We start from the raw sequence: 12382 nt of genomic DNA on the forward strand, positions 1-12382 counted from the left end.
CCACAGACTTGTGCTACTCCGTAAGCATATGGATGGATAAACTTTTGTTTCTGCTGTTTTGATTTATAAGTCAGTGAAGAACTGTAGAAAACTGTGGATCAGCCACACAGGTCAGTTCATATAATTCCAATTAGTTGTTCTCCTCAAAATAGTTCACTGGTATGTCCTAGAATACAGTCTCTTAAACTGCTGTCAGCTGTCTCCTATGAGTTTTTAGACTTGAGATTCTCTTTGCAAGATATCCTAGCAGTTTCTGGAGTTTAGTCTGTTTTTTAAATCCATTATCCTTAGACTCTGTTTCTGTAACTTCCCTTCCATACATAAAAAGGTAAACCCACTTTCAATTTCTCAAGTAGCCTAAAATAAAATCTAAAGTAATTGTTTCTCTATTCATTTTCTTCATCTCTTAAAATGAAGGTCTATGATGAACAATAGATTTCTTGGCCTGTGAGTATCCTTTGAGTGTGTTCTTCTGATTTTTATTTTCATATGTATGTGAATGTACATAGCAGAATATGTACTTCAAGTCTTGCTTTGCTACCAGATTTATTCTTTAAAAGATTCTTTTAATTCCTGCCCCCTAAAAAACCTCAGCAATTTCCTTCTTTTCGTGAGGGTGCCTGAAGTAGACCCTTTGATCAGTATCCCTTTTCTTTTTGTGTGTATTTTTACTGAGACATGTGCAACAGGCTTTCTGTTGACCAGATTTTTCTTGAACCCTGAAGTGTTATTTGCTTTCTTAATATATAGAACAGCAACTTCTTTACTTTCTTCCTTGCTTTCTATTCTTGAACAAACCTTCTATTGTAGTGCTTTGATTTATCCCACTAATATTTTAAGCTCTGGTGGCAACCTCAGGTTCACCCAGTTATGCTCTGCAGTCCTTGGATCTTTGTGTAGACACACGATGTGTCTGCAGAGTTGCTTCATCATTCTCATTTTTTGTCTCCTGTTATAGTTTCACTTCCAGAGTTTAATGATTTATGTAAATTGAAGTTGAAAAATATTTCAGTTCCCCAGCTTTCTTCAAACTAGTTTATATTCCTCTTCTCTGATTTGACAAGTCAGTGTTACCTTGCTTTTCGTTGTATAGCCTCTATCTCTTCTCAGCCAGCTTCCTTTGCAGAATCTCTTTTCCCCCTGATAACGCCTGTTGGGCAGCTGTGCAATTACTACCACTTGTTTATCCGTGCTTGAGATGCTAGTCTAAGCTAGGGACACTGGTGAATACCTCTTGTGTCCACAGCTCCTTCATCATGGCTTTTGGAGCCACCACTGAATCTTCTCAGAGTTTTAACTGGCAGCATCTTTAGTGTTCATATGGAGGAGTGGCACAGGGCAATGTTTTAGAAAGCTAGATGAATGAAATAGTACCCAGTGGCAATTAGAGCGGAGTTACTGACCACTGATGCAGAGACTTGAAGGTACTGGTTGTTTTTTCGGATACCAGTGAGGAAGAAGCATTTTATGCAGAAGAACTAGTCTGTTTGGTCTAACTGAAATTTCTTTGGAAGCAGCCGCTGTGTAAGAAATACATCTGAACATAGTTTTTAAATCTTTTAATAAGTAATGAGTTTTAAGTAATCTGAACCAGGTAACTATTTTAGAACAATTAAGTTCATACATCATGTGTATATTGATCTCAGAAGAGGAATCATGGAATAACTTCTGTGGCCTATGTAATGTGATCCCTCTCAGTCTCAAACTCTAGAATATAAAACTTAGTGTTAAACACAGCCTTTAGTTATATTCCTGTAACTTCATTAAAGCAAGCATGTGGAGTGTTTTTCACTACTATCCTGATACAATGTTTTAGTTATATGTTTTTGCAAGGGCATTTAGTAATAGGACAAGGGGTAATGTTTTTAAACTGTAAGAGGGTAGACTTAGATTAGACATTAGAAAGAAATTCTTTACTGTGAGGGTAGTGAGGCACTGCACCAGGTTTCCGAGAGAGGTTGTGGCTGCCCCCTCCCTGGAAGTGTTCAAGGCCAGGTTGGATGGGGCTTTGGGCAACGTGGTCTAGTGGAGGGTGTCCCTGTCCATGGCAGGGTGGTTGGAACTAGATGATCTTTAAAGTCCCTCCAACCCAAACCATTCTATGATTCTATGTTAAATGAGGAATTAGATGAATCATCCTCTCTTGATTTAAGTTGTTTTCATTGTTCAAAAGATGGAAGAAACCTCTAGAGTCCTCTTATCTCCCATATCCTTTCTCTGGAGAAGTTTTTTGTTTCAAAATGCAGACTTCCCCATGCAGACATAGTCTTAATTAGGATTATTTGGGAGAAGAATCAATGCTACATGCCTGCCAGTGGAGGCTGCTGAGAAACTACCAGCTGGCTTTGAGGGAGATTATGAGGAAGCCTTAGGGCAATAAACAACAATTTGAACTTTAAAAGACTTCCTCATAATGTAGATGCTTTCATTAGGACAGGCTGAGAGAGTTGGGATTGTTCACCCTGGAGAAAAGAAGGCTCCGGGGAGATCTGTTTGTGGCTTACCAGTACCTGAAGGGGCCTACAGGAAAGATGGTGAGGGCCTGTTTATCAGGGAGTGTAGTGACAGGACAGGGGGTAATGGGTTTAAGCTGAAGGAGGGTCGATTTAGATTAGATGTCAGAAAGAAATTACTGTTAGAGTGGTGAGGTACTGGAACAGGTTGCCCAGAGAGGTTGTGGATGCCCCCTCCCTGGAAGTGTTCAAGGCCGGGTTGGATGAGGCTTTGGGCAACGTGGTCTAGTGGAGGGTGTCCCTGTCCGCAGCAGGGGGGTTGGAACTAGATGATCTTTAAGGTCCCTTCCAACCCAAACCATTCTATAATTCTATGATGAATGTAAGTGGGCTTTTAAACTTTTTCTACGTCAAGCAATGTTACAATTCTGCTACAAAGGGGGCAGAATCTGAGTGGGAATATCCGAAGCACAGTGCTTCTACTGCATGATGCTTCCTTGTGCCTTTAATATACAGCATAGTACTTTGCATTCAGCTCATCTGTTTACAGATCTTGGGACTTGGACTTCAACGTGACTAATTTCTAGCAGCAGAGAGTGCGTTAGGTAAAATAAAAAGTAAAGCACTGGACAATCTCAGTATTGCATACAATAAACTCATAACTAGCTTTTACATCATACTGCATTTTGTAGTTTTTAGGTCTCAGTCCGTATATCAGGTGAACGTTTGCCATTACGAGGGTATTTCTTCTTTTTTTTCAGGTTATCACAATTGGTAAGCATGTTAAAGGATACCATTATATCATTGCAAATCTGGTAAGCATTTTTAATATTTTAAATACCTGTATTCCTCGCTTTACTGCTTATGTAAGCACATCAACTAGTATTTTGTTTTAAATGCATTTTAGAAAATAGAAAAAAGTTAAATGTCTTTATCCTTACTAAATGAATGCATACATTGAGATGGTATTTGTTTTATTGGCTGAGTCTTTTCAGGGCTTAAATGCATCCTGTGATACTCCCATCAATGGAGGTGAAGGTGCTGAAGGAGCTCAGCACCTTCAGCAGAGTTTCATCCCCTTTTCTACATATTTCATAAAAGTAGAGTACAGAAATCTGAAAAATAACTTTGCGGATTGTAGCCTGATACATTAATTCAGCAAACTGATATTTTTTCTCTCACCTCTAAAGTTCTCGGCTTTCGTTCTGCTAGACTACTGAGTCACAGCTTTACACATCTTCTTTCCTCAGATTGGCTTGGTAATCAGTTTGAATTAACCTCTTCTTGAACACGAGTGATCAGACAGTATAGCTAATAGTGTTCCTAAGGGGGGAAAGTTCAGGAAACTCACTAAATTCTGTCAAGGTCGTTTTTTTGAAACGGTGTCTAAAGATGAAGGGCCATTTTGCTGACATTAAAGTCAACAACACTCATTTACTGAAGCTATGGAATCTAATCCAATAGTTTTTTGTAACAGGTAAAGCAAATTCTGCAGGCTTGAATCTCAGTTATTCTGTTCTAGAAAAGAGTTTTGGAGTTTGCATGGTGTGAGTGCCTCTAAAGAATTTTTTTTCATTACTTATTCTTGGACTGTAAATTTCAGCAGGGCCCAGAGTGCTCTAATTTACACCCTGTCTTCCACAGTCCTTTGAGGTACCTGAGGAAACAAAACAATCGTAGTGTGTCTGTCAGACTTCAGACATCATAACTGTCTCCTCCCAACCTTTGATCAAAACACTTTCCCCCTCCAGGCAAGGAGTGTTCTGAAGAATCACGTGTGTCACTAAACAGGTGTGAGGAAGCCTTATACTCTAAAGGCATCTTTAAAAGAAGAACAGTGGGATTTCATTTTTATATTTATAAACTAATTTTTAGGATAAACAAGTTAAGGTACTGATATTCACAAAGCAAGTGTAAAAGTCCTACAAAATTTGAAAAATTCTCTGTTAGACATTGGTATTTTGAATTGCAGATGTTTTATAAATTGTATTTCAGTCTTAAGGGAAATAAACATTTTGGAAAAATTGCCCAGTGTGGCATGTGGTTGCTATTTTAGCCATTGCTTTAAGTTTGCAACAGTAAGCCCATAAGATCTGAAACTTACTGAATCTCGTATTTTAAAACCGTTTAATATCATATTTGATTCCCTCAGATTTATACAGTTTAAATGCAAATATTGCAGATCTTTTGTATAATATCATATAAAATATATAAGGTAATGATTTTAAAACTGTGTTTTTCTCTGTCAGAAAGAAAACTTATCTAGTACTTGATCATATTCCATCTTCTTCACAGAATCCACTTTCTTTCTTCTTTTCTTGACTGTAATAATGTTCTCCTCTAGTCTGATAAGTCAGTCAAGAAATTGATCTATTTTAATAATAAAACATGCTGATAGATGGAGAAGGAGTCAAAGTATATGATGAATGTTCCTGTTCAAACTTGAGGCTCACAATAGTATTGAAGAAAGTTTCATGATCCCTGTAGAAGTGTCTGTATTAGCATGCAGCAACACATCATTGATGAGTACCGTTAATATACAATAATTAAAGAGCACCTAGTCTAGCAATTGTAGCAATTTCTGATAATGTCATCTGAAGTTGCTACTTCTTTTTATGTTCACTCAGAGCATTCGTATAAACTGAAGTGTCTGAAATCAGTATTTCATGTAAACTCATTTGCATGGTTATTTAGGACAAGTTAAAACACAGAACATGGAGCACAAAACATGTACTGTTTGTAAGTATGAGAAGTAGTTCTTCAGACTGGAGGGAGGAGGCAGGGGAGATTGTAAGTCTTTCCACATGCTTTAGTTTTCCTAGCAAAAAGAGGACACAACTGTGCCTGTAACATTCCTGGCTAAAACTTGCTTGCCTAACTGTTACTCATGTCAGTGTTGCCTTTCTCATTTAAGCAGTCCCATTGAAATTAACAGGATTGTTTAGGAAAGTACGCATGGCAAGGATAGATCCACTCAGCCCTTGCTCTGTAAAGGTGTATGTCTAGTGAGCAACAATGGCAGCCCAGGATTTAAACTTGGATCCTTTCTGAGGAAAAATGTTGGCTTACACTTCTGCAGTAGAAGTCGTATGGTAACTCTTTATTTGTATATACTATTGAGGGATCTGCCAAAACTGTTGGGATAACAGACTTAATGTTTTCTGTGCCCAGGGATTTACTGATGGAGATTTGTCAAAAATTCAGTTTGGAGGAGCTAACGTCTCAGGATTTCAGATAGTTGACTATGATGATCCTCTGGTGTCAAAATTTATACAACGTTGGTCAACACTGGAGGAAAAAGAATATCCCGGTGCACACACTAGTACAATTAAGGTATGTCTTATATTTGTTTTAGCCATGATAGATGTACAGGAAGTGAGGGAATTGCAATAGAAAGACAAGAGACAGACAAAGTCCTTCAAAATCAGCTGTGCTAACACATTTTTATATTTCTCTGGGGTACATTTTAACATTCTTTATCACAGGACTAGTAGAGCAAAGATACTGCACTGTCAAAAATGTTCAAGATGACTTTAATTTTTCTTGTGTCACTGTAAATCTGCGCCTGACAGCTTGTTAGGTAATTGTTTTGGATGTGATGATATATTAAGTATCTACTGACTTTTTTCTTCCTCTTTCTCTGTGTTTTGAAATGTTTTAAAGGCAAATATGTAGTCGTACATAGGCTTCCAGGGAGCACGGATCTAGCACTTTCTGATATAACATAATCTCCCAAAGATATGGTAAGACAGTTGGTTTTGAGATAGATACCTAAATCCTACAAAGAGTTTTAAAATTAAATTATATACCTGAGGTACAGAACCATGGTCTGATTTCAGGACTGAGTGACAGAAGATGTGACACTAGACAAGTGGTTAAACTTCCTTACCTCCATTTTCCCTCTGGATGAAACTGGGATAATAGTACCTTCTTACCTTATGTGACCGTTACGAGGATCCGTTACTGCTTGCAAGATGTTAAAAAGAATAACACAATTTTAATGCTAAATAGGTTTTCTTTAAAGTAGTACAATCAGAAATTTTATTAAAAATGACTATACTTAAATAACTCTAAAATTTTTAAAGACAAAAAGATATGTGGCAAATGTTCTCAACATAACTTTTTTTTTGTGTCGTAGTTTAAATGTGAAGCATATTCTTGATGTATAATAAGATGGATAAAAACTTTCAGAAGGGAATGGAAGAACCATTTTTTTAAATCCTGGAACAAAAATCCTGTAAAGTGCACAACTTTAATTTAAATTTTAAAATAAAATTTTTTTCTGAGGCCAAATTTGCAGGGGACTTAGGCAAAACTATGATTTTTCTGTGGTTATTTTCGTATTTTAAAATCTTCATGACAGAATAAGTAAATTTCTGATTTGATGTTTGACAAAATAAACTAGTCTGTGTCATGCTGTTGGATACATTCCTATTACATACGTGTAATATATGTAATATGTATTGCTGTCATTTAGGAAAAAGGGGAGGGATACGGCTGTGGATGGTAATCACAGTGAAATGCATGACTAAAGTAAAAGAATCTAACTGAAACCAAGATGCAGTTTTTAGCATTGATGGAAAAATAAATTGGTGGGACACAGTGCTAAGGATTCTGGTACCTCTGCTATTACTTAAAGTAAGGGGGGAAATTGCATGTTTGTTAGCTAAGAAGTGGTTGCAGTGTTTTGTTATAGCAATAAAATCTGTAACTTTATCACAGATATTCCTTTATTTCTTCCATGATAGGTCCTTTCAAGTCTACTAGAAATTGAAAGGGTTGAAGGAGAGTATTTGGAGTATCTTATGGTTTTGAAGTTTATTTTGTTATGGATAGGAAAAATAAATGAATTGAAACATTTATTTTCATGAATTTCATTAACTTAAAACACATTTTAAATGCAATTAAAAAGGTTGATCTGTCTTCCTTTATATATTGTCTGCTCAAGGAATATACAGGATCGCACTGATATGCATAAATGCTAGAGGTATTGATGGGAGGGAGTGGATGGATATTGCAATGTTTGGAGAGATTGATTGTATCAGTTACTGTATTTCTTTGTGTAGCTTTCTATCTTTTGCCCTTACACACATATGATGTGTCATTTTTGCGTGCCATTACACATAAGGACAGAGCTCTGTCGCATTTCATTCCCATCCTTGAGGGAGCTAGAGGCAGAGCAGAATCATAGAAATCATAGAAACAGGGCAATAAAAGTCTTTGAGCAGTCAGTCAGCTGGTCCATCCTCCTTTCCTGGAGGCAGAATCAGCTATACCTGTGCAGTTCCTGTGGATAGTGATTTCCCAACTTCCCAGGCATTCTATTTCAGAGCTTAAATAGTGGGTTTTTTTCCTTTTCGTTTTCTGTCTAACCTAAATCAGCCTTTATATTGCCTAATTCATTACTCATTTGTCTGTCTCTTAATAGATATGAGGAAGTTCCCCTTTTTAGCTATCCTATATTTGAAGATGGCTGCCATATTTGTCCTTGCTTTCCTCCCCACTAAACTAAATAATGACTTTTCCTTGAATTTTCTACTCCCAGATCCTGATTGTCATTTTGCTCTGAAACCTTTCTAATTGGTACCTATCTTCTTTGAAATGCCAGACTGGGTACTGCACCACATCTGAATGCTATGCTGTAGAAATCAAAATAATGGCTTCATGTATCTCAGAGACAGTACTCTTTTCAGGGCTTCCTTTTGTGTTAGTTCCCACCCCCCATCATGACACTGTTGAAATATATTTATCGTGAGATACACACTAACGTCCAGATCTTTTTATGCGTTGCTTTTCTGTACTGCTGCCAATTTAGACAGTCTCATACCATATCTGTGCACTTGATTATTCCATTAAAGTACAGCATTTTTCATCTATTCTTGTTGAATTGCATTTCCTACCTGTCCTTCCTGAACATGCCATTCCTTCTTATATTAATATTCTAGCTATGTTTTGTTATCCTTTGCTTCTTGGAATAGTGTATAAACATCTAAGTTACTGAGCAGGTTAACTCACTGGTCTCCCATTTGCCCCTTCCGTGATCTTCTGAATAACATTTCTCCCCTTTTGATTTTGAGGCAGTTGTCCAAATTCTCAGTGGTTATAAATGAGCATTTGCCACTAGTTCCCATGGACTCTAGGAAGCTGTCACTGAAAATTCTGTATGAAACAGATAGGAAGGCTAATAAAAGTCCTGTATTATTAATACAGAAATGAGAGGAGGCTACATGCCCCTCGCAGCTAATGTTATCCCTGGGATTGCAAATGTTATCTCATTGCAGACAATAGTATTGCAGCTCTGTTCTATTATCTTCCTTTTGCAATCTGAAAAGAAGTATACATTCATTTTACATTATAAAATGCAAGTCAGTTGAATATGCTGAGCTGACATGACAAGACATATCACAGCGTGCAAGTACAGTCCTGAAAATGGAGAAACACATGTCTTTCTAAAATAATGTGCATTTCAAAGGAATGTGCTTTTCAAAAAAGAACACTGTTGAAAATCTGTTCCACAGATGCCCAGAAGAGGACCTGGATCAAATTGCTTTAAAAATACATCTTCACAATTTATAAAATAATATTATAAGAAATTGCAGTCTTAGAATGTAGGTGAGAAGAGACACTGATTTTATTGTTTGCTGCACTGTACCTATACGGATAAAAACCACAAGATCTGAACATTAAGCAGGACACTAAAAATTCTAGTGCTTTGCTGCCTTTTTATAAAAGGTATTTTCATCTTTCAAAAGTAAAGCTCATACACTGTTTACCTCAGAGTACATTTGAAATATATCTGTTGTAATCAAGAGTGTTATCGGTCTCTGCATGGAATTCTAGAAGATCTTGGAACATACCACTGAACATCCTGGTGAATTTCTTTGTCAAGTAGCAAAACAAAAGCCACATTTAATTTTACAGAGGCCTAATAATAACAAGAAGTATGTCAGCTATTATGTCTGAGGGATACCTCTTGCTGTTGTGGAAGGGCACCTAAAGGACAACACATTCACATCCAACTGCTCCACTAAGCACTAAGCCATCCTACTTTGTGATGAGCTTTTCTAAGAGCAACCTTAGGCTTGATGGGTGCAAGAAGTATCTGAGACAAGTTGTGTGTGATAATGCAGAAACTACGTGCAGCATGCAGAAAAGAATTTGAGGCTGCCTGGTTGAAAACATAAAGCAGCTCAGACTCATAGGGAATACCATTGTGTTGGAAGATGGTAACAACCCCAGTACTCATTGGAGCTCTTTTTGATGGCTTACACTGCGTCATGCTGGTACATGACATTTCAGATGTACAGAATTCATACAATTGTATTTCAAGCTTCCTAATCTCTTCCCCAAACAATCAATGCATAGCTAAGATAACAAAACAATAGGTTGGTTTTGCCTTCTGATTTTGCCTTTAGTAGTTGTCATGGCTTAACCCAGCAGGCAGCTAAACACCGTGCAGCCATGCGCTCATTCCCCACCCTCCCAGTGGGGTGGGGGAGAGAATCGAAAAGAAAAAGGTAAAATTCATGGGTTAAGATACAGTTTAATAGGTCAGAAAAGGAAGAGAATAACAATGATAATGTTAAAAGGATGCACAGCACAATTGCTCACCACACGGAACCAATGCTCGGCTAGTTCCTGAGCTGTGCTGCCTCCCGGCCAACCCCCCAGTTATATAGGGAGCATGATGTCATATGGTATGGAATATTCCTTTGGCCAGTTTGAGTCAGCTGTCCTGGCTATGTCTCCTCCAGCTTCTTGGGTGCCCCCCCACCTTCTCATGTGCAGGCCAGTGTGAGAAGCTGAAAAGTCCTTGGCTGCTTGGCAACAACTTAAACATCAGTGTGTTATCAACATTTTTCTCATCCTAAATCCAAAACACAGAACTATACCAGCTGCTAGGAAGAAAATTAACACTATTCCAGCCAAAACCAGGACACAAGTCTTTCTTCTTCTTCTTTTTTTTTTTTTTAATAGCCAAGTCATCTAGTCTTTTAGAAAATCATTATGATATTTTTTTTTCAAAGATAATGTGATTCTGGAATGCCTCTTATGATTTCAGTGTGTTAGAAAATGGATTTATAATACCAGGCTTTTTAGTAAGAGTTATAAGTGACAGTCTGTTGCACCTGCTACAGTTTTAATGGAAAAATGTGATTGATTATGCCTGAATTCGAGTCGATTATAATGATTTATAAATAAGAATATGAAAAATTAGTTAATTTCAGTATTTATTCAGTGATTTAATCAGGAACTGAACTGAAGTAATTTTTTATTTTTTTTTAAAGTGCCTTTGTAAAACTGTAGATTTGTGAGATTGTTCTGCCTATGTTTTCTAGTCATTGTGTTTTGTTTTCCTGGGCATAAAAAATACACATCTAGTAGTTGGTGTTCTATCTGCCTGGTTTCATTGTGCTTTTGAATCCTAGTATTCAATCTTCTCTACTCGCAAAAATATATATGGAAAATGTGGGCGTAAGAAATTTCAGTGTTAAACTTCATGCTTCTTTTTAATAGCTTAAGGCTCTTTCGCATAAGTAATCACTCATTCCAGCATAGTTGGTTTCTTGGTTTTGTTTAAAGAAAACCCAATTAAGAATGGAACATTTAGTCAGTGAAAGCAGTGGGTGGTTTGAGGCAATATCTGTAGATTTGTCTCAGACATACAAAGGGCCTATTGACCCAATTCTTTCGATCCTGCAAGTAAAAGTGGCTGAACTGTGCCAAAGCAAAAGTATTTGCCAAACTTGAGAAAGCTACAGAGCCAAGTCCTGATGTCCTATGCTGCTCTGTTTCTTTGAATATGAATCCTCTTATTCTTGATAAGTGTTTAAGGACCTTCAGCCAACAAAGTGCAGTGGATTCCTTCTGCTTATTTTCCCAGGAATTCTTTGTCACTTTTATCAACCAGCAATTCACCTGAATATGATTGATATAAACAGAAGAAAGCTACTATTCCTTCATTCTCCAAGCGTTCAGCAAGATCAGGCATACCTCTGGCCTCGTCAAGATCAACGTCATTTAGGACAGGAGAACTTGATTGCGAAATGGGGTTAAGAGGAGAAGGAGGAAAGTAGTAGTAGTAATGTGTCATTTAAAAAAAAGGGTCAGCAAAGTGGAAAGAGCCTCTTGGGATGTAAATGGAAGGCACAGAAGTGTGGTGGCGGCTCTGAGCTGGAAAGGCATCTATGGCAGAACGTTTCTTGGGTCGAGGGAATAAGGGAGGAGGAGAAGCACTGAGGATGGCTTACGTGAACAAGGAGAGGAGACATGCAGGCTTGTTGCTGGGGTGAGGCTGCTATTAAGTCGATGTAGGTAGCTGCCTGTATTAGTCAGTGTGGGGTGGCTGAAAAGCAGACATGAAGTGTTCATTATTCCCTAGTAATAACTGTTTCTTGGTAAAATCAGCAACCTGGTAAGATTGGTGTATTTAATTCTATTAGTATTTTACTTGGATTTAGATTGGAGCAAACAGGAGAAAGTGTTTCATCTTGAGACAATAGGCAAATACTTGTACTGGTTGGGGTAGATGACAATTGATAATGAAAATAGTGAGGTGTTGGGGGGTTATATTTTTTTTTTTTTTTAATGTAAGACTTGATTTATTACTATAAGTTTTAAATGGCAGGTTTGGGGAATTTTTAGGACACTGCAGTATGTATGATGAGAACTCTCAGATTCTGCTGATTTTTTCTTTTTTCTTGTTTTTTTTCCCCCATTTTTTTTCCTGGTAAGTGAATTTGTGCAAGGTGTATGGTAATATCAAGTCCAGGTACCTCTCCTACAGGTTGTTACAGAGAGTGATGATGATTCAGAATATATTAAAACCAAATTAAAAGGTCATTTAGTGTGGCTTTATTTAATAGGCTAGTCAAAAATTTCAATCTAAAGAATCCTCATGAAATTCCAATTTAGAATCATTTCTATTG

At 37.3% G+C, this 12382-nt stretch overlaps 1 protein-coding gene across 6 annotated transcripts in view; it reads left to right on the top strand.

Annotated features, from left to right (window-relative positions):
* Positions 1-12382, top strand: part of GRIA2 (glutamate ionotropic receptor AMPA type subunit 2) — a 96766-nt gene that overhangs the window by 50635 nt on the left and 33749 nt on the right. For all 6 annotated transcript variants that reach the window (XR_012835309.1, XM_075751772.1, XM_075751775.1 and 3 more), the window contains exons 5-6: positions 3215-3268; positions 5625-5786. Coding sequence is in view for 5 of the 6 variants with exons in the window: in XM_075751772.1 (XP_075607887.1) it covers positions 3215-3268; positions 5625-5786 (216 nt within the window). In the remaining variant the exon portion in view is untranslated. The remainder of the gene's footprint in view (positions 1-3214; positions 3269-5624; positions 5787-12382) is intronic.

The sequence above is a fragment of the Balearica regulorum genome, chromosome 4 (assembly GCF_011004875.1).
Source record: "Balearica regulorum gibbericeps isolate bBalReg1 chromosome 4, bBalReg1.pri, whole genome shotgun sequence".
NCBI lineage: Eukaryota > Metazoa > Chordata > Aves > Gruiformes > Gruidae > Balearica > Balearica regulorum.